Consider the following 25,303-nt stretch of genomic DNA (forward strand, 5'->3'; position numbering starts at 1 on the left):
CAGGAAGCGTAAGAAGGCAGAGATTGCAGCAAGATAACCTTTCAAGGTGTCCAAAGCAGAGCCCTGCTGGGCCAAAGAAAGAAGAAAGAGTAGAACCTCAGAAAGAGGGGCGGAAAGGTGATCCACAACCTTTGCTGTGCACCATGCCACAAATTTGTTCCACTGGCAGGCGTATACCGTCTTTGTGGAGGGACGCCTGGCTGCCAGAATGACTTCACAGACTTCAGGAAGCAAGTCAAATGGCATCAACTGCCGCCGCTCAATCTCCACGCATGGAGGTGGAGGCTGGACAGGTTCGGGTGGAGGACCGTCCCCTGCTGCTGCGACAGAAGGTCCTCCTGAAGAGGCAGTCGTATCGGGGGATCGATTGACATACTGAGTAGCTCGGGATACCAGAACCTTCGTGCCCAATCCGGAGCCACTAAGATAACTTGGGCCCGGTCGCGCCTGATCTTCTTCAGCACTCTGGGCAGAAGTGGTATAGGCGGAAAGGCGTACAACAGACCGCAACTCCACTCGCGACGAAAAGCGTCTCCGAGCGAGTGCTGCCTTGGAAATTCCAACGCACAGAACTGCTGACATTGCGCGTTCTCTTCGGTGGCAAATTGATGTAACCAAGGCTCTCCCCACTGCAGAAAGAGACCTTGCGCCATGTCCGAGTTCAGACGCCATTCGTGATCCATCATGCACCGGCAGCTTAGTTTGTCTGCTCTGGCGTTCAGAGAGCAAGCCAGATGTTGAACCACCAGGGTGATGCCCTGGTGTTCCAGCCATGTCCAGAGGCACAGAGCCTCCTGACAAAGGGTCCACGACCCCACCCCGCCCTGTTTGTTGCAATACCACATGGCGTGGTGTTGTCCGTGAACACCTGCACGACACTTCCCCGGACAGAGGGAAGGAAGGCTTTCAGTGCAAGCCGGATCGCTCTCAGCTCCAAAAGGTTGATATGGAGTTGAGACTCCGCCGGAGACCAGAGTCCTCTGATCTCCGCCTCTCCCATGTGGCCCCCCCATCCCAGGAGGGACGCGTCCATCACTACTATGTGCTCCGGTTGGGGTAGGGAGAGGCATCTGCCGGTGACCCAATCGCGGTCCGTGGGCAACCACTGCAACTGCTGTGCAGTGCCCTCCGAGATCAAGACATGGTCGGACAGGTTGCCTCGATGCTGGGCCCACTGAAACTTCAGGTCCCACTGCAGAGCCCGCATTCGCCACCTGTCGTAATGCACCAACAGGATGCAGGAGGCCATCAGCCCCAGAAGCCGCAGCACCAACCTGACCGAAACCCAGGATACAGGTCGAAAGATGGGAATCAGAGCCTGAATATCCCGACCCGCTGTTCCGGAGGATAAGCCCGGAACTGCGCAGAATCGAGAACCGTTCCGATGAAGAGGAGCTTCTGGGAGGGACTCAGGTGTGACTTCAGCACGTTGATGGAGAACCCCAGCAAATGCAGGAGGTCGGCCGTAGTCTGGAGGTGGGAGACGACTTGCTGGGGCGAGCCCCCCTTCAACGGCCAGTCGTCGAGATAGGGGAAGACTGGAACCCCCGATCTGCGCAGATGAGCTGCGACCACCGCCATCACTTTCGTGAACACCCGAGGGGCACTGGTGAGGCCGAAGGGGAGCACGGTGAACTGAAAGTGCTCCTGACCCACCGTGAACCGCAGGTAACGCCGGTGGGCCGGCAGGACGGGGATGTAAAAATAGGCGTCCTGCAAGTCCAACGCTACCATCCAGTCTCCAGGGTCAAGGGCAGCCAGAACCTGAGCTAAAGTTAGCATCTTGAACCGTTCCTTCCGGAGGAAGGTGTTGACGCTCCTGAGGTCCAAGATAGGGCGTAGGCCCCCTTTGCCCTTATTGGGAAGCAGAAAGTAGTGGGAATAGCAACCACAGCCTACTTCTGGACCAGGAACGCGCTCAACGGCCTCTTTGGCCAAGAGGGCCGTAACTTCCTTCCGCAGAAGAATCAAGTGATCCTCCGATATACGGTGGCACTGCGGTGGCATGGCTGGAGGGGTCGTCTCGAAGGGGAGGGAGTAGCCCCTTCGGACGATTTACAGCACCCACCTGTCCGAAGTGATGGAGCGCCAGTGGAGCAGGCGATGGCGAACTCTGTCGCCCACTGGCGTGGAATGGGCCTGAAAGCTCGGACTAGGAGGGCTTTGAGGCGAATGCTGCCGGGGTGGATGTGGACTGACCGCGTTGTCCTCTAGAACCGCCACGGCGGAACCCACGTCTGCGACCGCGTGCAGGTTGGTTCTGCGGCCGGTGGCTAGGCGGACGTGAGGAGGCACCCCTTCCTTGGCCACGAAAGGGGCGAAAGGCGGAAGTGTGCAGCCGTGGGGCCGAGAGACCCAAGGACGTGGCCGTAGCCCGGGAGTCCTTAAAACGAGCCAGCGCACTCTCCGCCTTCTCACCAAAAAGGCGAGCGCCATCAAAGGGCATATCCATGAGGGTACTCTGGACATCCCCCGAAAAAGACATGGACCTCAGCCAGGCGTGGTGCCGGAGCGCCACCGTGGTGGAAATCGCCCTACCCAGCGTGGTGTCAAATCTACACCGTATGGCATGTCGCGCTGCATCTCGCCCGTCAGCAAGTGCCTGGGAGAGACGTGTCCGGGCCTCCTCCGGACACAGTGGCAGCACGTCCTCCACCGCATCCCACAGAGAGTGGGAGAAACGGTCCAAGAGGCAAGCGGTGTTCAAAGACCGCAGGCCCAAACTCAGGGAAGAGAACAGTTTCTTTCCGAACTGTTCCAGCCTCTTGGATTCCCGATCCGGAGGAGCGGACGGGAAGGAGGATTGGGAAGTGGAGGCCTGGTTAACCATGCTCTCGGGGGTGGGGTGTTGGGACAGGAAACTGGGGTCACCCGGAGCAGGGCGGTGGCGCCGGGCCACGTTCCGATCCACAGGAGGAACTGTGGAGGGCTTGGACCAAGTGCCATGCAGAACGTCGATGAGGGCCTCATTGAACTGCAGCAGAGGCTCTGTGGAGCTTGCTGACGGTTGAAGCACCTCTGTGAGGATATTAGTCCTCACGGCCACAGCAGGCAACTCGAGCCCCAGGGCTTCGGCCGCCTTGCGCAGCACCACTGAAAAAGCTGCACCTTCCTCCGAAGCCACAGTCGGAGGAGAGATGAAGCCAGCGTCCGGCGAAGTGTCCAGACCACTGGCATCCCCCAGTTCGTCTGCCCAGTCCTGTGAAATTCGACCCTGGAGGGCCATAGGGTCCTCAGACCCCTCCCAGTCGCCCCGTCATCCGATTCCTGATAAACAGGAGGAACGATCGGAGCCGGATGGTAGATGAAACGCTCATCCATAGGCGTCGGGTGCGGCGCCGGGCGGCGCCGTGCCGGCATCGGGTCGGACAGGGGCTAAACCGGGGAACGGCGTCGTCCGGAGACGGCGCCGGAGGTGGAACCGGTGTCGGCGCCGGCAGAGGAGGCGTCGTGAGGTCGACCGGCGCCGACAGAGATCCAGGCCTGGATCCCTCGGGGACCTGCGGCGTCAGGACCGAAGTCATCGACGGCGCCGGAGACGGACGCGGCTCCTGCGGCTCCGACGGAGCCGCGTGGGTGGGACCACCCTGATCCTCGGCCGAGTCACGCGACCGGCGAGGAGAGTCCGAAAGCGGTGTCGCCTCTTGGACTTCTTTGATCGCTTCGACTTACCCGAAGACTTTGAGCCCGACGAGCGATGATGGTGACTGCGGCTCCGCGACCGGTCCTTGGACCTCCTCCTGGACCGGGACCGTGAGCGGCGGGGAGCCGAGTGCCGAAGCTCGAGAAGCTTACGGGACCGCTCCCGCCTAGCCTTCGAGGTCAAGGCCTGACAATCGGGGCATGACTCCGCATCGTGGTTGGCCCCAAGGCAGTAAAGGCACCGGCGATGGTGGTCCGTCACCGACATCAGGCGATGACAGGCGTCACAGGCCTTAAATCCAGGCATCCTACCGGCACCAGAGTCAAGTCGACAGAAGACCAAAAAGAGTCAAAAAGTTTAGTCAAAAATTGACTAAGGGGTAAGCTCTTCCCGGATCGGCGCTGGCTGGCGCGGAAAAAAGAAGAACTGACGTCAGCGCGCGAGGGCGGCGTCTAAGTACTCCGACGACGTCATTCCGGCGCACGATGCCAACGAAAGACGCGGAGCCTCAGACGACGCCTAGCGACGCACAAGGGGTATTGCTACAAAAATCTTTCCGGATCCAGCCTGACGCCTGGGGATATTCTAAGGTGAGGAATCTAACTAACGTGTTTCTTTCAGATACGTGTTGCAAACCTTTGAGAAATCTCATCACAATGGATGAGTTAAATAGGGACGGTTGATTCAGTAACTGCAAAAATGCAGAAATGGCTGAGCCCAACTTGTCAAGGAAAGAAATAATAGTAGGACCTGAGAAGGAGGAGCAGACAGGGGATCAATGCTTTTTGATACACACCATGCTACAAATTTGTCCCAGCAGCAACTATTTTGGTGGAGGGACGCCTAGCTGGCTGAAAAACATCACAGACTTCAGGAGAAAGGTCGAAGGCTTAAAACTGTTGCTGCTGAATCTGCACACATTAAGGTGTCTGGCCTTCATACCCATGAGGCTTGTGGGAACTATGTTTGTGATCACGAAAGGACTACGGAGTGTGTTGGCCTAGATGGCTGGGTCAGAATGGATGCTGTTAATAAGCCCTACTGTAGCCACCGAAGGGGCTAAAGGCAGAGTGGGGCTGATGTGGGCCCAAGGATAGTCTCAAAGACTTAGTGGTGGCCCTGCTGTCCTTAAAGCGCTTTAATGCCGAACCTGCCTTATCACCAAACAAGCAAATGCATTAAAGGGCATGTCCATAAGGGATCCCCCTCAAATCCAGTTGACCTCAGCCAGGCATGGCAACGAAGAGCCATGGACAAAGCAATCGCTCTACCGAGTGAGTTAGTTTTATCCAGTCCGCAGCATATAGTGAACTTTGCTGCATCCCTGCCATCGGCAATAGCCTGCAACAGGATAGTTCAGGCCTCCTCCGAAACCTTGGGCAGCGCTTGGATAAGAGACTCCCAAGATACATGGTGTTCACAGACTGCAGTGCAAGGATGGTGGAAGAAAACAATTCTCTTGCCAAAGGTATACAGACTCTTGGATTCCCTAACAGGGGTGTGGAAAGAAATGTGCCAGAGTTAACTTTGGACATGGAGGCCTGAACCACCAGCCTCTGTATGGTGGGTGACAAATGCAAAAACAACAGTTGATGGACAGAATGCAGAACAATGTCATACATTCACCCCAATACAGAGAGCTGGGCGTAAATCCATCATTTTTTTGCTCACCATGCCATTCCAGTTTGAACCCAGCCATATGCAAATCAGTCTTGACCCTATGCCTCATGGGAACAGACCAGCCCGAACTGCTAAGCCAGGTCCTCCCTGGACTGGAAACAAGCATCCTAGGACCGGTTTCGGGGTTTCACCCTTCTTCAGCCAGGATAGCTTGATTCTAGTGGCATGGAGAGCACGGGACCCACGTCTGGGCATACCCGTCCCACTTGGGGTGACAAATGCAAAAACAACAGTTGATGGACAAAATGCATAACAATGTCATACTGGGGTGGCGTAGTGGGCAAAAGAGTGATGGATTTAACCCAGATCTTTTGACTGGGGGAGAATGCTTCCATTGTCAGCATTCCGTCCATCATTTGTTTGCTGTAACACTTTTCGCCCTAAGTGGGATGGGTATGCCCAGACGTGGGTCCCTTGCTCACTGTGCCACTGGATTCAAGCTAGCCTGGCTGAAGAAGGGTGAGATACCCTGAAAACGGTCCCAGGATGCTTGTTTCTAGTCCAGGGAGGACCTGGCCTGGCAGTTCGGTCTGGACTGTTCCCATGGGGCACAGGGTCAAGACTGATTTGCATATGGCTGGGTGCAAACTGGGGTGGCGTAGTGGGCAAAAGAGCGATGGATTTAACACAGATCTTTTGACTGGTGGAAGAATGTTTGCATTATCAGCATTCCGTCCATCATTTGTTTGCTGTAACACTTTTCGCCCTAAGTGTCGATGGGTATGCCCAGACATGGGTCCCTTGCTCACTGTGCCACTGGATTCAAGCTAGCCTGGTTGAAGAAGGGTGACATACTGTGAGAAGTTGGCCTGGTATATGCTGGTCACTAGTTAAAGTGATCACCTTGCACCAGTACAATTCGACTCTTATGGTAGATAGGTTTAAGACAACCTTTTAAAGAAAGCTATCCTAGTTGTAGCTGTGGAGAGCAGCCTTCAGGCTAAGTCTTTAGAGGAATGTTAAGCAGCTTGTTTTATCTTATAATCTCGTGAATTACTAAATGAAAGGACACCACACAGGTATATATATAAAATATATATGTATTTATTTCTAGACACACTCTACTAATCTCTTTATGAGATTAGAACTCAGGAACATATGCACAAATCATCATTTCACAACAAGTTAAGCACAAATATGGCTGGGGCCCTAGGGGCGTACCAGACCATATACTAAAAAAGAGACTTAAGAATAACGACTTGAGAAGGGACATGGCCTAGGGCCTTCAGAAACGCTGGGGCCTCACTAATCCACCCAAGGCAGGTAAGTAAAGGACCCACGGGAGACGCATGCAGTGTGAGAACACAGCCGCGGATCCCAATTGACTTCAATGGAGCAAGTCGCGATTGGAAATTTAGAGTTCAAGGATACTTCGGGAGAGTCTACAAGCAAGTCACTTACAGGGTAAGTAGTTCTAGAGCCAACACCCACAGGAGCACCATAGTGCTGGAGTTACCTCACCCAGGGAAGCCGGGTGCATAGGTGTCTTTTGGTGTCGGGTCGCGGCATCGTTTTCAATGGGAGCCAAAGAATACTTGCTGCTTGTGAAGACAGGAGAAGTGTCCGGTGGAATCCACGGCTGGATTCAGAAGAAGGAAGACCTGAAAGCAGAAGGGACAGTGTTCAAAGTCACTTGGCAGTGACCCAGGGCAAGGAAGATGGATGCCCACAGACGTCGGGTGATTTCAGGTGATCACGGGTGTCTTGACTCTTCAGCCACGAGGTCCAGGAGGCGTCAACGACAACCAGGAGCTGGATTCAGCGTGTCCCACGAAGTCTGTAGCTTACTGCGGTGTCGGTGACCAGATTGGAACCAACAAGCCTTGGTAACAGCAAGTCTTGTGGAAAGGATAAAAAGTCAGCGGTGCAGACCAGCAAGGTCTGAGGGACTCACCCAGTGAGGGTAAGTCAGGGCAGGCCTGGAGCAACCAGGGGAGCCCTTTGAAACTGTAGAAAAGTCTTCTGGGGACCCACAAGCCAACCGGCAAGGGATCGCGAAGACGCCTCAAGAGGATTCCCTCACCAGGAGCCCACGGTCACTCGGGACGAGATAGGCCTCTGATCTTCGGAGGAAATCCTGCTGGAGGCTTGGACCACACGTGGTCCAATGCACAAGTTTGTAGAACGTCGTGAAGGGGTTGCACTCGAAACTAGTGCCCGGTACCCAGGTATTGCGGTTCCTCGTCACTCGTGGGGTCCACTTGCCTCAGTGTCGCTGGGGACTCACGATGGCCTTGGAGAAGTCAGGAAATCCACTTCCGGGGCTGCAGGGACTTCGGACACCGGCGGGAGCAGGAAAGTTTGCGACCGTTGATTGTAAGATTGGGTGCCTGCCAAGCAGGGGAGTCACTCCTTGACTCCAAGGGAGATACTTCCGTCTTCCAGAGGTAATGGAACATCGAAGGTCCAGGATTCTTCTTCAGAGCGTCGTCCAGGGATATCTAGTTTGCAATGGCAAGGGTTCCCTAACTTATACTGAATAGGAAGGGAGGGAGGGACTAGCTATATGACCCCCCCCTATGGGAGGGTCAGGGGAGTGGGTGGCTACACTCACTTCCCTTTGTCCAGTTTCGCACCAGATCAGTGGAGGAAACCCAACAAGAGGCATCCTGTCACAGGGAGGTATCACCACCTTCCAGACAGGATTTAGTGTATTGGGGCTATGTGGGTGCACTCCTAGAGTGCTTTGAAGTCCTAAACTGGGGGAGCAGTAGGCTCCTCTGTGCATATGCCAGCTCAAACCGGTTCAGGGGCTACCTCTCCCTGCTCTGGTGTGAAACTGGACAAAGGGAAGTGGGTGTAACCACCCCTTCCTCTGACCCTCCTAGAGGAGTGGTCATAGAGCTAGTCCCTCCCCTATCTTCACTATAAGATAGCAAGCTATGCCATTGCAAAACAGATAACCCTGGACGACGCTCTACAAAGAAGAATCCTGGCCCTTCGATGTTCCACTACCTTTGGAAGACAGAAGAATCTCCCTTGGAGTCAAGGAGTGACTCCCCTGCTTGGCAGGCACCAAAAACCTTAATCAACAGTTGCAAACTTTCCCGCTCCCGCCGGAGTTCAAAGTCCCTGCTGCCCCGGAAGTGGATTTCCTGACTTCACGACGGCCATTGTGAGTCCCCAGCAGAGCTGTGGCGAGTGGACCCCACGAGTGACGAGGAATAGCAATACCCGAGGACCGTGCACTATTGTCGAGTGCAAACCCTTCACGATGTCCTACGGACTTGTGCATTGGACCATTTGTGGCCCAAGCCTCCAGCAGGTTTTGCAGCGAAAATCAGAGGCCTACCCCATCCCGAGTGACCGTGGGCTCCTGTGAAGCATTTCCTGAAGAGGCGCCTTCGCAATCCCTTGCCCGTTGGCTTGTGGGTCACCCGAAGACTTTATCGACTAAAAGGGCTCCCCTGGTTGCTCTAGGCCTGCCCTCACTCACCCTCGCTGGGTGTGTCCCTCAGACCTTGCTGATCTGCACCATCGAATTTCAGCAGTCTACACAAGACTTGCAGTTGCCATGGCTTGTTGGCTCCAATCCGGGTGCCGACACCGCCATCAGCTGCAGACGTCGTGGGACACTCCAAATCCAGCCGCTGGTCATCCTCGATCCCTCCTGGACCTCGTGAGCGAAGAGTCAAAACACCATCGACGACCTGAAATCACCCGACATCCGTGGTCAGCCATCTTCCTGGACACCGGTCACTGGCAAGTGACTTTGAACACTGTCCCTTCAATTTTCAGGTCGACTCCATCTTGAACCCACCTTCGGATTCCACCGGACACTTCTTCAGTCGACGCAAGCAGCAAGTCTTCTTTGGTCTCCGTATAAAACAGCGACGCGACCCGACACCAAAAGACACCTATGCACCCGGCTTCCCTGGGTAAGGTAACTCGAGCACTCCGGTGCCCTACTGTGTGTTGGCCCTAGAAGTACTTACCTTGTAAGTGGCTTGCTTGTAGACTTCCTCGAAGTACCCTAGAACTTTAAAAATCAAAACGCGACTTGCACCATTATAATCAATAGGGAACCCGCGGCTGTGTTCACACACTGCGCGCGTCTCCCGTGGGCCTGTTACTTACCTGCTAACACTGCAGTAGTGAAGCCCCAGCGATTCCCCAGGCCCTAGGCCTTGTCATTTTGCAAGTCGACATTCTTATATCATTTTTTTAGTATATGGTTTGGTACGCCCCTAGGGCTCCAGCCATATTTGTGCTTAATTTATTGTGAAACGTTGACATTTGAATGTGTATCTGGCTTCTAATCTCCTAAAGAGATTAGTAGAGTGTGTCTAGTAATAAATACATATATATTTGATATATATATATATCTGTGTGGTGTCCTTTCATCTGGTAATTCAAGAGATTATAAGGTAAAACAAACTGCTTTACATTCCTCTGAGACTTAGCCTGAAGGCTGCTCTCCACAGCTACCACTAGGATAGCTTTCTTTAAAAGGTTGTCTTAAACCTATCTACCATAAGAGTCGAATTGGACTGGTGCAAGGCGGCCCCTATAACTAGTGACCAGCATATGCCAGGCCAACTTCTCACATTGGTGGGCAGCGTGTGGAATTCCAGCTTGCCATTGTTTTACCAGAAAAATCTCTATTTGAATTACTAACTGAAAACCACTAAAGGTACTCAAGGTACATATAAAGTCAAGCTTAGTTCTACTGAACTTAGAGCTGTTTGTGAAGGGATAGCACACCCTTGCTACAGCTCAAGCTAGGTTCAGTAGGCCACAAACTAGTGTAGGTAGTGCAATACTGCATAACACTAGAATGTCCTCAAGGGATGGAGCCAGTGGGTCCACCCAGCCTCAGTACAAGGACATGACCTACTTTGACTTGAAGACCATGTGTGTTGGAAGACACCTGAAGCAAGGACAGAGTCCCTCCACACAACACCTGATAAATCTACTAGTAGCAGATGATCTTAGACTGGCTCTAGAAGCTGGAGGATCTGGATCAGGGGGTGGGTCAGCCATAGTCTCTGGGTCTGATGATGAAAATCAAGATGACCTGGACTCTGTGATTGAAGGGCCAGACCCAGAAAGGTCTGTACAGGACAGAGGAATCCTCCCTAAGAGGGCTGATAGAGTTGGAGAGAGGCCTAGGTCCCCTTCAAGGGAATCTGACCATTCATATCACTCTAACAGAGATTCTTTCCATCAGAGGAACTCATACTCACATAGAGAGACCTCCTCTGAAAGAAGGTACAAGATGCTCCAGTATGAGGAAGGTAGGCTTGCCCTCAGAACCAAGCAGTTGGCCTTAGATAGAGAAGCAGTTGAGCTCCAGAGAGCTTAGAGAAAAGAGGGGTTAGATACCCCTGGTGGCAGCAACAGTGTCCCTAGAGGTAGAGAATATATCCCAGACCATAGAGACCTGTCCAAGGTTGTTCCTCCCTACCAGAGTGGGGATGATATCCACAAATGGATAACTGTTATGGAGAGGGACTGTAAAGTTCAACAGGTCCCCAATAAACAGTGGGCAGAAATCTCGTGGCTCTCCTTTTCAGATAAAGGTAGAGACAAGCTCCTCACTGTTAGAGAAGAGGATGCTGATGACTATGAAGCCCTGAAGAGTGCATTTAATAGATGGGTTTGGCTTAACCACTGAACAGTACAGGGTGAAGTTCAGAGATACCCAGAAAGCACAGACTCAGGATTGGACTGACTTTGTTGATTGTGCAACCAAGGCTCTAGAAGGTTGGCTGGTTGGTAGTAGAGTTACTGATTTTAAGGGATTGTATAATCTTATCATGAGAGAACAGATCCTTAATAATTGCCAAAAATAGTTGTTGCATCAATACCTGGTGGACTCTGATCTGACCTCTCCCCAAGAATTGGGAAAGAAGGCAGACAAATGGGTCAGAACCAGGGTGAGGCAGAAAACCCAGAACCAAGGGGGTGGCACTAAGAAGCAGGATCCTAAAGGCTCAGACAAAGGTGGGGATAAGGCAAAAGACCAGAAGTCTTCACAAGGGCCCCAAAAATCTGCATCTGGTAGGGATTCACAGTCTAAAAAAGGGAAAAGGCCAAAAGAAGCCCTGGTGCAAATTCTGTAAACAGAAAGGGCACTGGACTTCTGATTGTACCAAGTCCAAAGACCAAACCACCACCACTCAAGCCCCTAAGGCAGCTGTTCCCCCTAGTGCAGTCATTGGTGGAGGTGGTAACCAGAATAAGGGTGTAGTAGGGTTGACCCTGGGTTCTGATGTGTCAACATATGGTTTCAATCTGTTGACATGGAGCACCCTTAAGGGGCTCCTGGGAGTTCCAAGATTCACCAGATAGGTGACTTCTCCCTTTTGCTCAACAATGGTATGGCGGCCACTCCATTTGTCTTGGAGGGGTGCTGGGGCCACAGGCTCCAACACCCACACTTTCTGTCCTGGCTGGTACACAATCAGCACAGCCTTTTGGTCATGCCAAGTTTTTTGTAATTCTTGGCTGGCCTCCAGGTTTCTAGTTGCCTTCTTCATGTATTTGGCCATCCTGGAGCGGAGACCAAGTACATAGTCCATCACATCCTGTTTGGGAGGTTTGAGAGGTAACTCCCAGCCCTCCTTCACCATACATAATGGGACTCTTACAGGGTGCCCAAACAGATGTTCAAATGGGCTGTAACCAACCCCCTTCTGTGCAACCTCTCTGTAAGCAAACAAAAGGCAGGGAAGAAGAAGGTCCCATTTTTGCCTAAGCTTTTCTGGGAGGCCTTTAATCATTCCCTTTAGGGTTTTGTTGAAACGTTCAACCAACCCATTACATTGTGGGTGATAGGGAGTAGTGAATTTATAAGTTACACCACACTCCTTCCACATTGCTTTTAGATATCCTGACATGAAGTTGGTACCTCTGTCAGATAAGACCTCCTTTGTGGTACCTCTGTCAGATATGACCTCCTTTGGGAAACCCACTCTGGAGACAACTACAATGAGGGCTCTTGCCACCACAGGGGCTGTGGTCGTTCACAGTGGAATTGCCTCTGGGTACCTGGTTGCATGATCCACTACCACCAGGATAAGTCTGTGCCCAGATGCAGTTGGAGGGTCAAAGGGACCAACAATGTCAATCCCTCCCTTTCAAAGGGAACCCCCTCCACAGGTAGTGGTATCAGGGGGGCCTTTGTTGTGCCACCTGACTTGCCACTGGCTTGGCAAGTGACACAGGAGCGACAAAACTCCTTGGTGTCCTCTGACATATGTGGCCAATGAAAATGTGGAACAGGCCTATCCCAGGTCTTGTTTTGGCCCAAGTGACCTGCTAAAGGGATGTCATGTGCTAGGGTCAAGAGGAACCCCCTAAACGTCTGAGGTATTACTAACCTCCTGGTGGCTCCAGGGGTTGGATCTCTACCCTCAGAATATAGGAGTCCCTCATCCCAATAAACTTTATGGGACCCACTAGCACTCCCAGCAGCCTCAGCAGCAGCCTGCTGTCTGAGGGGTTCAAGAGAGGGGCAGCACTGTTGCTCCTTACTCAGATCTTCCCTAGAAGGGCCCCCTGCCCCCAAAAACTCAACCTGATCAGGCTCAAGTCCCTCTGGGGCAGTTCCTTCTTCAGGATCTGCTTCTCCTCCCTCAAGAGGTGAATCCGTGATCTGAGACAGAGGGGAAGGCACTGCCTTAACCCTACTGCTCCTTTTCTTGGGAAGCATCTGGTCCATGGTTTCAGGATCCAGAACTGGTCCAGTGTTATGCATTTTGGCCTGTGACCTGGTCACAGCAAATACCTCTGCAGGGATGCCTAACATCTCAGCATGAGTCCATAACTCTACTTCAGACCAGGCTGAAGTTTCTAGATCATTGCCCAATAGACATTCGACAGGAAGGTCTGCACTGACTACTTTGACCGTTTGATCTCCCTAAGGATCATTATAATCCCTTGGGATCACCTATTTTTACTTAGGCTGGTATACCATCAGAATAAAATGGCTCATTGTCTGGCAATACCATACCTATTTTAACTCACTACACCACCACTCACTACACCTGTTGCACTGACCCCCACGCACCCATACGGCTGTCTCTATAAAAGATCTCCGAAAAAGAGCCCCTTCGCGGGAGCCCGTCGGGCATTGCAGCGCCGGCCCGACGAGGAGCACAGCCCTATGATGAAGCATGACACCTTGCTAGGTGTGTGAGGGCATTCTATAGAGACTAATCGCTCTCCCCCCTCCCACTCCCCTGCTACCCTAGAGGAACTGCATCCCTTGGTTTTGTTCTCTATTCCTCGGAGCACGGTGCAGGACCTCATTAAAAAAGCTCTTGGTTCCTCCTCTTTTTTGCTGCACTGACTACTACCTTCTTGAGGCCAGTTACCCCTCCCCAGGAGAAATTCACAACTGCCAGACTATGGTTGGTCCTGACATTGCTTGCATTGGTAACCTGGTACATTTCGCCCAGGATGATCTGTCCAGGGTCCACAAGATCCTCTGCCACCATGGTGACACTAGCACCTGTGTCCCTAAATGCCAAAGCCTGTTTGCCATTTATTACAGGCTGCTGTTTGTATTTGTCCAGAATACTGGGGCTCACTAGGAAGGACATATCAATGTCTCCATCACAAATCAGCAATGCCTGAGTGGGTACTCTGACTAGTCCAGAGTCCACTTCAGAACCCAGGGTCAACCCTACTACACCCTTATTCTGAGTACCACCTCCACCAGTAGCTGAACTAGGTGGAACAGTTGCCTTAGGGGCAGGAGTGGTGGTGGTTTGGTCTTTGGACTTGTTACAGTCAGAAGTCCAGTGCCCTTTCTGTTTACAGAATTTGCACCAGGGCTTCTTTTGGCCGTTTCCCTTGTTAGACTGTGAATCCCCACCAGATGCAGATTTTTGGGGCCCTTGTGAAGACTTCTGGTCTTTTGACCCCACCTTTCTTAGAGCCCTTAGAATCCTGCTTCTTGGTGTCACCCCCTTGGTTCTGGGTTTTCTGCCTCACCCTGGTTCTGACCCATTTGTCTGCCTTCTTTCCCAATTCTTGGGGAGAGGTCAGATCAGAGTCCACCAGGTATTGATGCAACAACTGGTTCTGGCAATTATTAAGGATCTGTTCTCTCATCTTTAGATTATACAATCCCTTGAAATCAGTAACCCTACTGCCAACCAGCCAACCCTCCAGAGCCTTGGTTGCACAATCTACAAAGTCAGTCCAGTCCTGAGTCTGTGCGTTCTGGGTGTCTCTGAACTTCAACCTGTACTGCTCAGTGGTTAAGCCAAACCCATCTATCAGTGCACTCTTCAGGACTTCATAGTCATCAGCATCCTCTTCTCTAACAGTGAGGAGCTTGTCTCTACCTTTATCTGAAAAGGAGAGCCACAAGATTGCTGCCCACTGCTTTTGGGGGACCTGTTGTACTCTACAGGCCCTTTCCATAGCAGTTATCCATTTATGGATATCATTCTAGTAGGGAGGAACAACCTTGCTCAGGTTCCTATGGTCTGGAATATATTCTCTACCTCTAGGGACACTGTTGCTGCCACCAGGGGTTTCTAACCCCTCTCTTCTAGAAGCTCTCTGGAGCTCAAAGGCTTCTCTATCTAATGCCAACAGCTTGGTTTTGAGGGCAAATCTTGCTTCCTCATACTGCAGCAGTTTGTACATTCTTTCAGAGGAGGTCGCTCTTCTAGGGAAGTATGAGTTCCTCTGCTGGACAGAATCTCTGCCAGAGTGATAGGAGTGGTCAAACTCCCTAGAAGGGGACCTAGGCCTTTCCTCCACTCTGTCAGTTCTCTTAGTGATCATTCCTCTGTCCTTTTCAGATCCTTGTGGATCTGGCCCTTCAATCACAGAGTCCAGGTCATCTTGATTTTCATCATCTGACCCAGACACTGTAATTGACCCACCCCCGATTCAAACCTATTAGCTCCTGGAGCTAATCTAAGATCATCTGCTGTCAGCAGATCTACCAGGTGTAGTGTGGAGGGACTCTGTCCTAGCTTCAGGTGCCTTGCAGCACACATGGCTTTCAAGTCAAAGAATGCCATGTCCTTATACTGAGGCTGAGTGGACCCACTGGCTCCACCCCTTAAGGACATTCTAGTGTTGTGCAGTGTTGTACTACCTACACTAGTTTGTGGCCTACTGATCCTAGGTTGAGCTGTAGAAAGGGTGTGCTATCCCTTGACACACAGCTCTAAGTTCAGTAGAACTTATTGATACTAAGCTTGACTTTATATGTACCTTGAGTACCTATAGTGGTTTTCAGTTAGAAATTCAAATAGAGATTTTCTGGTAAAACAATGGCAAGCTGTAATCCCACACGCTGCCCACCAATGTGAGAAGTTGGCCTGGTATATTCTGGTCATTAGTTAAAGTGGCCACCTTGCACTAGTACAATTCAACTCTTATGGTAGATAGGTTTAAGACAACCTTTTAAAGAAAGCTATCCTAGTGGTATCTGTGGAGAGCAGCCTTCAGGCTAAGTCTTTAGAAGAATGTAAAGCAGCTTGTTTTACCTTAAAATCTCGTGAATTACTAACTGAAAGGACACCACATAGGTATATATATAAAATATATATGTATTTATTACTAACAACTCTCTGCTAATCTCTTTATGAGATTAGAAGTCAGGAACATATGCACAAATCAACATTTCACAACAAGTTAAGCACAAATATGTCTGGGGCCCTAGGGGCGTACCAGACCATATACTAAAAAAGAGACTTAAGGATAATGACTTGAGAAGGGACAAGGCCTAGGGCCTTCAGAAGCGCTGGGGCCTCACTAATCCACCCAAGGCAGGTAAGTAAAGGACCCACGGGAGAGGCATGCAGTGTGAGAACACAGCCGCGGATCCCAATTGACTTCAAGGGAGCAAGTCTCGATTGGAAATTTAGAGTTTAAGGATACTTCGGGAGAGTCTACAAGCAAGGCACTTACAGGGTAAGTAGTTCTAGAGCCAATACCCACAGGAGCACCGTAGTGCTGGAGTTACCGCACCCAGGGAAGCCGGGTGCATAGGTGTCTTTTGGTGTCGGGTCGTGGCGTCGATTTCAATGGGAGCCAAAGAAGACTTGCTGCTTGTGAAGACAGGAGAAGTGTCCGGTGGAATCCAAGGCTGGATTCAGAAGAAGGAAGACCTGAAAGCAGAAGGGACAGTGTTCAAAGTCACTTGGCAGTGACCCGGGGCAAGGAAGATGGATGCCCACAGTCGTCGGGTGATTTCAGGTGATCACGGGTGTCTTGACTCTTCAGCCACGAGGTCCAGGAGACGCCGACGACAACCAGGAGCTGGATTCAGCGTGTCCCACGAAGTCTGTAGCTTACTGCAGTGTCGGTGACCAGATTGGAACCAACAAGTCTTGGTAACAGCAAGTCTCGTGGAAAGGATAAAAAGTCAGCGGTGCAGACCAGCAAGGTCTGAGGGACTCACCCAGCGAGGGTAAGTCAGGGCAGGCCTGGAGCAACCAGTGGAGCCTTTTGAAACTGTAGAAAAGTCTTCTGGGGACCCAAAAGCCAACCGGCAAGGGATCGCGAAGACGCCTCGTGAGGATTCACTCACCAGGAGCCCACGGTCACTCGGGACGAAGTAGGCCTCTGATCTTCGGAGGAAATCCTGCTGGAGGTTTGGACCACACGTGGTCCAATGCACAAGTTCGTAGAACGTCGTGAAGGGGTTGCACTCGAAAATAGTGCCCGGTACCCAGGTATTGCGGTTCCTCGTCACTCGTGGGGTCCACTTGCCTCAGTGTCGCTGGGGACTCACCTTGGAGAAGTCAGGAAATCCACTTCCGGGACTGCAGGGACTTCGGACTCCGGCGGGAGCGGGAAAGTTTGCGACCGTTGATTGTAAGATTGGGTGTCTGCCAAGCAGGAGAGTCACTCCTTGACTCCATGGGAGATTCTTTCGTCTTCCAGAGGTAATGTCACGTTCGCGGCCCGACCGCTGCCCCCTTCAGGACCCTCGTATCAAAAACCTCCCGTTGGAATCGGGCCGCGATATTGTTCCGCGAGATGCGGGACATTTGGGGGACTACTGAGGGAGCCAAGCAACTACCGCTCCCAGCGGCCTGTGTTTCCGTCGACGCGCGCGAACCGAAAGTGACGCGTCGCGATGTCCGGGAGGCTTTGTAAGCCGGTGCCGGAGGAGAAACGCTCACAGATTATTCTGGAGTTTGAACAAGAAGCCTGTTGGAGAATCCTAGGTTGTGGTTCCAGGGTGCGGTAAGGGTGTCAGTGACATCACCAAGACTCCTTTTTGCACACTAGTGCGTCCTTCGCTATCAGCTTGGGGACTCTCAGATTCAACTGCCAATCCGTGTGGTTCTTGGGAACTGATTAATTCTTGACCAGTATTTTGCGTGGTACGCACATGAAAGAATGACATTACCAGGTGGTATGATTGCAATACCGCGCTATGGATATTTTGTACAGACATATTTCTGCCATACAAATTTGTTAGCAAACAACGCCATATGTTACACATGATGCCATATGATTACCAGTGATAAGTTTGTGTGTTTGTCTCGTCTTCTAGCTGGGGGTTTAAAGAGAGGCCACTAGGCTGCAGCATAAGACCTTCTTTCCCAGTGACGCCTACAAGCACACCCGTTCGGGTGGGTAAATGTGTTATGTCCTCGTGGAATGTATATTCTAATGCGGTGTGAACTGGTGTTTATGTGTTGTTTGTTTACCAACAGTCCTGCCCATTGAGTAGTGTGTACCGAACTGCAGCACCCCTACGCTAAAGGAAACTAGCTGGCCCAGAAGAGGCTTTGACAAACATTAATCGCCCTTCTTCTGGCACGGCCAGATTTGGTTCTTTTCTTTTACAGGTAGACCTAGTTGTTTAAGGTAGAAAGACCGGTGGGGCATTTAGTTTGACCTGTATTGCATGGTGTTAACAAACCTTGTGTTTTCCTTACAGATCTCCCTCCCCGCTGTTCCCTTCCTTTCCTTCCCCCGATTGACCCCCTTAAGCTTACGTGCTTTTACGGCGACTCGAAATTGAGGTTGTCAATAGGGGGACCCCATTGAGCAACGAAGCTTTTCTGAGAGGCCTCCGCGGGACCTGACAGGTAATGGAACGTCGTAGGTCCAGGATTCTTCTTCAGAGCGTCGTCCAGGGATATCTAGTTTGCAATGGCAAGGGTTCCCTAACTTATACTGAAAGGAAGGGAGGGACTAGCTCTATGACCCCACCTACGGGAGGGTCAAGGGGGTGGGTGGCTACACCCACTTCCCTTTGTCCAGTGTCATGCCAGAGCAGGGGCAGGTAGCCCCTGAGCCGATTTGAACTGGTGTATGCACAGAGGAGCCTACTGCTCCCCCAGTGCAGGACTTCAAAGCACTCAAGGAGTGCACCCACCCAGCCCCAATACACTAAACCCTGTCTGGGAGGTGGTCACACCTCCCTGTGACAGGATGCCTATTGTTGGGCCTCCTCCACTGTGAGTTTCGGTCAGCAGCAGGAGGGCAGCCCAGTGTCTGTGACTGGTGGCGTCCATTTTGTGATGCCAGGGCTCTTCAGGATTCTACCGTGTTTCCACAGTGGGTACATGTCTATCCTTCTAGAAAGGTGGGATCATACTCCCACACCAGTTACTGGTGTGGGGGTAGGATTCCAAAGCGTTTGACACCAAACACGACATGTTTTGATGCAACCATCCCAAAGTTAGCATTTACCGCAAGGTTATAATGCACTTAAGAGTATACGGTTTGACCGCATCCACAAACAGCCCCAGAGAATAGACCCTTAGAGCTGCATAGGGGCCCTGCTCAGGCAGAGGCATCCCCTCACATAGAAACCAAGCACCCTGCCCTCAGGATTGATAGGGCCTGCCTTAGGGGTGACTGATAGGTTTATATGTGTGTGCAAGTAGAGATATAGTGTACCTATATCTCAGTGAGGAGTGCTAACACTACCTCACCCAGGCTGCAGTAGCAGGACTGTGGTGTCAGATTTAGTCTGCTTCCCAGGGGTGGCATAATACATGCTTCAGCCCCTGGTAGGCCTGTGAAGTACCTATGCCCTTGGTACCTAAGGTACCATATACTAGGGGCTCATAAGGTACCACAGTATCAAATCACTAGTGCATCTAATATGCACTCCATGTTGTTTAGAGAGAATAGAGAGGCTGGGGCCCTATTTAGCAGGGTCCCAGCCAGACTATAGCCAGAAACCAGTATTAACATCAGAAAAAAAGTGGGAGCAACATAAGAGGCAGATCCTACTCTCCTACACATACCCTGAAACCGGTCCCAGGATGCTTGTTTCCGGTCCAGGGAGGACCTTTTGACTGGGGAAGAATGTTTGCATTGTCAGCATTCCGTCCATCATTTGTTTGCTGTAACACTCTGTATGGTGGGGTCATGGGTGAAGAAAGCTACGTCACCTGGTGCGAGGCGGGGGCAGCTGGCAATTATCCCATCTACAGGAAGCCCTCTGTAGGGCTTGGCCCATTCCCCGAGCAGGACATCAGTGAGGGCTTCATTAAAGGGGAGAAGAGGTTCTGTGGGGACTACTCCTGGTCGAAGCATCACTGTCAATACATTTCTCTTCACTGCCACCAAGGGCAGAGTAAGGGCCAGGACCTCAGCTGCCCTCCCTACCATCATCGCAAATGAAGCCCCTTTTGCCATAGCCAAACTAGGAGGACAGACTAGGCCAGTAGCTGGAGAAAAGTCTAGACCACTGGCATCCATCTGTTCCTCATACCAGTTATCCTTGAGCTCTTCCCCGGGAAGGGGGTCAGGATAACCATGAAGATTGTCAAATCCATCCCAATAGTATTACCCACAGGGCTCATCGGTAAAGGAAGGCACCATCTCCAACCCGTAGAACCCTGCTCCAGTGGGCACAGGGTCGTTATCAGGGAACACTGTTTCGGCTCTATTTTGGGTATAACTATGGGGCTGGTGCCGCTGAGGGGCAACGGCAGCACCAGGAACAGCCCTACTAGGATGGACTCAGGGAAAAGTTGCGACTTGTGACTGGAGCCGATCCGGATTCAAAGGGTCTGGCTGGTGCAGAGAGCGAACCTACTGGTAGGAATCCAGTTTGGGCACCTGGTGAACCCGTTGGCTCCCCAAGGCACTCCAGAGAGATCAACTCCCCCCTCCCCAAATATGAGGTGCTTTGCCTCATAACATTCTTTCAGCTGGTTGCTCCGGCTTGGGAAAATTCTCTGAGGTGAGGAGCGGACCCAGACTCAGGCTCTGTGGCTGGCATGTGGGAGCGGGGCATAGATTTGTGGTGTTCTTTCCATGTCTTGTCCGAACCTTGGTGTGCGGTGCAGTCAAATAGGGCTTCGACTTCTTGTGGAACTTACCCGACGATGACTTAAAATGGGACTATAACTAAAGGGACAGTGATGATCCCGAATAGAAATTGGAGTTCGACAAGCCAACAGCATCATCTTTATCATTCCCAAGCCTCTGCACCTCCAAAAGAGGACACCCATGACACGGACTGCTTGGTACAATGCTCTGAAAGAGATCAAAGGGCAACTAGGATAAAGCAGGAAACTCCCCTTTGGCTGTCGAACTGGCTCCCCAGTACTAGTTAAGCACCCAACTACCAAAACAGGGCATTTTTTTGATGTCCGAATTGGGGAAATTTTGGGGGGGGGGGGGGGGGGGGCATATGAAATCCTTCAAGGAATTAGAAACAGGATTTCAGATGCCAAAATCTCAATTATTTTGTTTCCTCCACCTTTATATTCACTGGATCTCCTGCGTGATCACCCAGTGCAACTTCCAGACTATAGTCCATTAGAAACCAGGTTGAAGCTGGAACCCCGGATAAGAAACATATCACACTAATTTACTGCACACTATTGGCCAACACCCCTGAACCAATCCTGCCCTTGTGAGAAGCGTGAAATGCATACTTAGGGTCCCTGGAAGACAATGACTGGAGAGAAGCCAAAAATAGCTCCCAGCACACTTTCTATATCGGCTAGGCTCTGGCTCATTCAGCTTCACTATCTCAACTGGATATACTACACCGCAGAGTCTGTACAAAATTTGAGGTATTTAAGATATTACGATATGATTAGCGCAGTATATCTAATGATAGTTTGACTAGATATGGTGTATTAAACGGTTCGAAATCCCCGATTATGTTTAGTACGACAAAAAGGGCCGAGAAACCGAACCGCCTCCATCTTGGATTGCGGCTCTCTCTCTCACTTGGGAGTCACGTGGTCTTTTCCGCACACCCTCGGTTTTCCCCTTTCCTTGCATTTAATTAGGAGACAGGCTGAGTTGCTGAGAAGCAAGGTCACATCTGCTAAAAGGGAGTATCAGGCAAATTCCTCTAGACCTGGGACGTGAAGGGAGTCACCCTTTCGACCTTCTCTGTAAAGATAGTAACCCTTTGTATGTGTAGCCGAAACTAGAAATAGGCATGAGCTCATTAGGGGCGCCAGGACTAACTGGTACTTTTCCACATATAAGGTTTTGTATGCTGTTCTGATAATGTATAAAAGTGTGTTACTGTCAAGGAGCCAGCAGTCTTCCTCGGCGCACCTGATGGGTGAGGATCGACGAGGCTCCTCTATATAGAGTTCTGTGGTGGCTAATAAACGTTTGAACCTTCCACGTTGCCAACTGCTCCTTCTTGCATAATATTGCGGGCCAATGGTAAGTGTGGCCCTTGGAATAATTATTTGGACACAACAAATTAAAGCATCCCCTCTCCAATCTGCACTAGTTCCTCAGAGGGGAACTCTCCTTCCACATAATTTGAGAGTGCTCCTCTATTTACCCATACTGGAGACTAATTCAACAAGCAGTGTCCTCAGTGTTGGGGTTTCCCATCAATGTATCATCCAACATTGCCCTTTTGGGGTCCATGGAGGAAATGGGAGGTACACTGGACCATTGCACTTTCATGGGCTATGGCTGCTTAGTGGCCAAGCATGGCACAGGAAAGAAATGGAGAGCCTAGCACCCTACCAGCCTCACTTTGAGGGGATGGCACATTGGTATGAACCACTGTTACACCCTTGAAAAGATAGTATGCAAGGCAAGAAGGTCCCCGTCTAAACATGAAAGGTTAAGGGGGCTATGTATCCTGTTTGACTGCCTGTCATTGATGATATGCGTTCTTGAGCCCTGGTCACTAGGTCACGTCTCTCGTGATGAATCTTTAGAAGTGATATTCACAACCAAAATGTAGCCCGGTGTACTATTCCTTGAGGATATGCAAATCTTGTATTGCTTTCATTGTCTATTTTTAGAATATCATGTGCACACTTTGCATATTTCAATTGAGCTAATTTACAAAAACGTGTGGAGAAAAAAACAATAGGGCTTAATTAAACAAGTTATGGCTCTTTAAGGAAGAAGAAAGTAACTGGGAGAGAAATTAAAACATTCTCCTAAGTATGTTATGGCATCTCTCCTAGACTACGTAGGAAAATGGGAGGCTAACTGATATTTCATGTCACATTAGAAGAGAATATAATACTTTATTATTCCACACACACTGCAATTTTCTTTTTTTGTGTCTATTGAAACACTAACCTCTTCCATTGTTTCATCCTGCGGTGTGGCAGCACTGTCATCTGAATCCTTCTGTGAGCCAGCATCTGTGCTTTTACGGACCTCTCTGCTTTTCTTATGCTTGTGAGCCGACTTTTTTACTTGACCATCTGCCTTCCCACTGCTGAGGCGTCGTACTGGGCTAGTGAGCCACTTTCTTAAGGTGTTACCCTGACGCTTGGGTCCTGGTGAGCTCTGGGTACCAATTGTGTGAGGCTGAAAAGATGTCACTGAAGCTGGCGGACTGGCATCATTGCTAAAGATGGATACGGAGTCTAAAGAAGAGAACAAAGAAATTAGTTTAGTAGTGGAATGTCAAGCTGAAAGAACTCTGACAAATACTCAGAAACCTAAAGGTAACTAACTAAATGAATACCTTGCTGCAAAATTATTACTAATTATCCTTTTTTCTTTATCAGACAACAGCAAAGCAAAATCTCATTCCCCTGGGTAATTGGTAGAGATACATTTATCGGTGAATTTCTGTAGCCAACAAGGGACAAACTATAGCATAGGACTTATATGCAGATGCAACATTATTGCAAACCCTGGAGCTACTAAAACCTATCAGCCGCACATCCCAAAAGAACAAGTTACTGACCTGCGGTTATGCTCTTTCTGGTGGATACTCTATCTGACCGCAGAGTCCTCACCTTGCGAATATCCCCAGATGTCAGACTGGATTTGGAAACTGAAAAAGCAGAGCTGATGCGTATGGGTAGATAGCACTGTGAGGCTCCACCCTGATTTTGGTTCACTCTGTAAGTGGTGACTGGAGCAGCATAAAAGCACCTCCCATTCACGCTGACTTCAGTTTCTTTCTGAAGCTTGTCTGCACTCTTTGAAGCAGAGCCCACCAGCACATTGGAAGGACCAGAGTGCAGATTCCTAAATAGGAACCCTTTCAGATGGAAAATGAGTCCATTCCAGAGAACAGGGAAGCGGGAGTGAGGAATCTGCAGCTAAGAGTATTTAACGGTTAATGAAGGTAAGTAACTTGTTCATCTGATGGATACTTCTAACCACATATTCCTCACCTTGTGAACTGAACCCAAAGCAGTACCTTCCAAGATGGGTCTATGGAATGGCTCAAATCAGTAAGTCCTGCACGACTGAACAGGCAAAATGTCCATCCCAGCAGACCTGACTTTTGAGGCAATAGGGATTCATGAATGTGTGCACTGATGCCCACCTAGCTGGCTGACAGATATCCAAGACGGGCACAGATTCAGATTTAACATTAAGTTTATTGAACTTCTGTCCATTAACACATTTTAAAAACAATTAATACATACCTCTAAAATAATCTTATCACACTACAGCATTAAAACTCTGCTTAGTCAAAAGTATACAAGGTGCAATTCCTACTGGGACATTGACAAATCGCACATCAAAGAGAAGTGCAAATCCGTCCAAACTAGAGCATATCACATTACAAAGCACATCACACCAAACCACACCTCGAGAAGCTTCACTGGCTCCCCATTTACAAGAAAAGCCAATTCAAACTTCTTACACATGCATACAAAGCCCGACAACACAAGACAAGACCATCTGAATAGTCGTATACACTTTCACCAACACACCAGACATATACGCTCTGCCTCACTCTCACTTGCACGCACTCCCCACAGCTGCTAAAGCAAATCTGGAGGTCTGTCATTCTACATTGCACCCAAGACATAGGACAGCCTCCCTCAATATATCAGAGCCTCCTCCTCACTTCATGAGTTCCACAAGAAGTAAAGACCTGGCTCTTCGTATAAGCCTCTTGGGGACCACACACCTGCTCAAGCGCCTGAATACCCTCTTGTACGATTTGTGCCCTTTACAAGTCAATATAACATAGCATCTGATATTTTAAAAATAAGGGTCCTGAAAACCTGATACGAGCAGCCTACCAAAAAGTACAATCCATAAGAATGACAATGAACATTTTACATAAAAAATACACACACACAAACCATTTTCATTCCATACTTCCTTATACCATTCTAATTTTGTGCGGACTGGATTGCACTCTATTCTCATTTCCAAGATTTCCCTACATAACTTGGGGACTGGCAACTAGGTCAGATAGGTAAAAACATCCTCCTGTTCCAGGATATTCAATGAAAACCTTATTGAAGTTATCTCCGACAGATAGGCCGTACCCAGCCAATAGCATACATTCATGGCTGATTCCCTCAGTTCTTGAAAAGGGGAACTATGATTCTATTATACCCCAATGCGAGTGCATAGAGTTGAGGTCCCTTATCCTCTGCCAGACATCCTATGCCTACTTTCATCCACTAACAAAGATTTCTTCCCAGAATAACCTATACATTTTTGTTTGTTCTTTGTCAAGTGATAGCTTATTCAAGAGCCTTAGCATGCGGGAAGGTAGCCATTATATACCATGATGCCTCTTTTAATGCCCTCCTTTAACAATGAACCACAGTTCCAGGGGAGGCTGAGTAGACCCTGAAATACTGTACTCTCTACTGG

General features: G+C 50.2%; 1 protein-coding gene across 2 annotated transcripts in view; it reads right to left on the reverse strand.

Annotated features, from left to right (window-relative positions):
• TRIO (trio Rho guanine nucleotide exchange factor) overlaps positions 1–25,303 on the reverse strand; it is a 4,621,980-nt gene that overhangs the window by 1,858,545 nt on the left and 2,738,132 nt on the right. For both annotated transcript variants that reach the window (XM_085606120.1, XM_085606121.1), the window contains exon 35: positions 22,799–23,091. In XM_085606120.1, coding sequence (XP_085462246.1) covers positions 22,799–23,091 — 293 coding nt within the window. The remainder of the gene's footprint in view (positions 1–22,798; positions 23,092–25,303) is intronic.

This window comes from Triturus cristatus, chromosome 5_1 (genome assembly GCF_964204655.1).
Source record: "Triturus cristatus chromosome 5_1, aTriCri1.1, whole genome shotgun sequence".
Classification (NCBI taxonomy): Eukaryota; Metazoa; Chordata; class Amphibia; order Caudata; family Salamandridae; genus Triturus; species Triturus cristatus.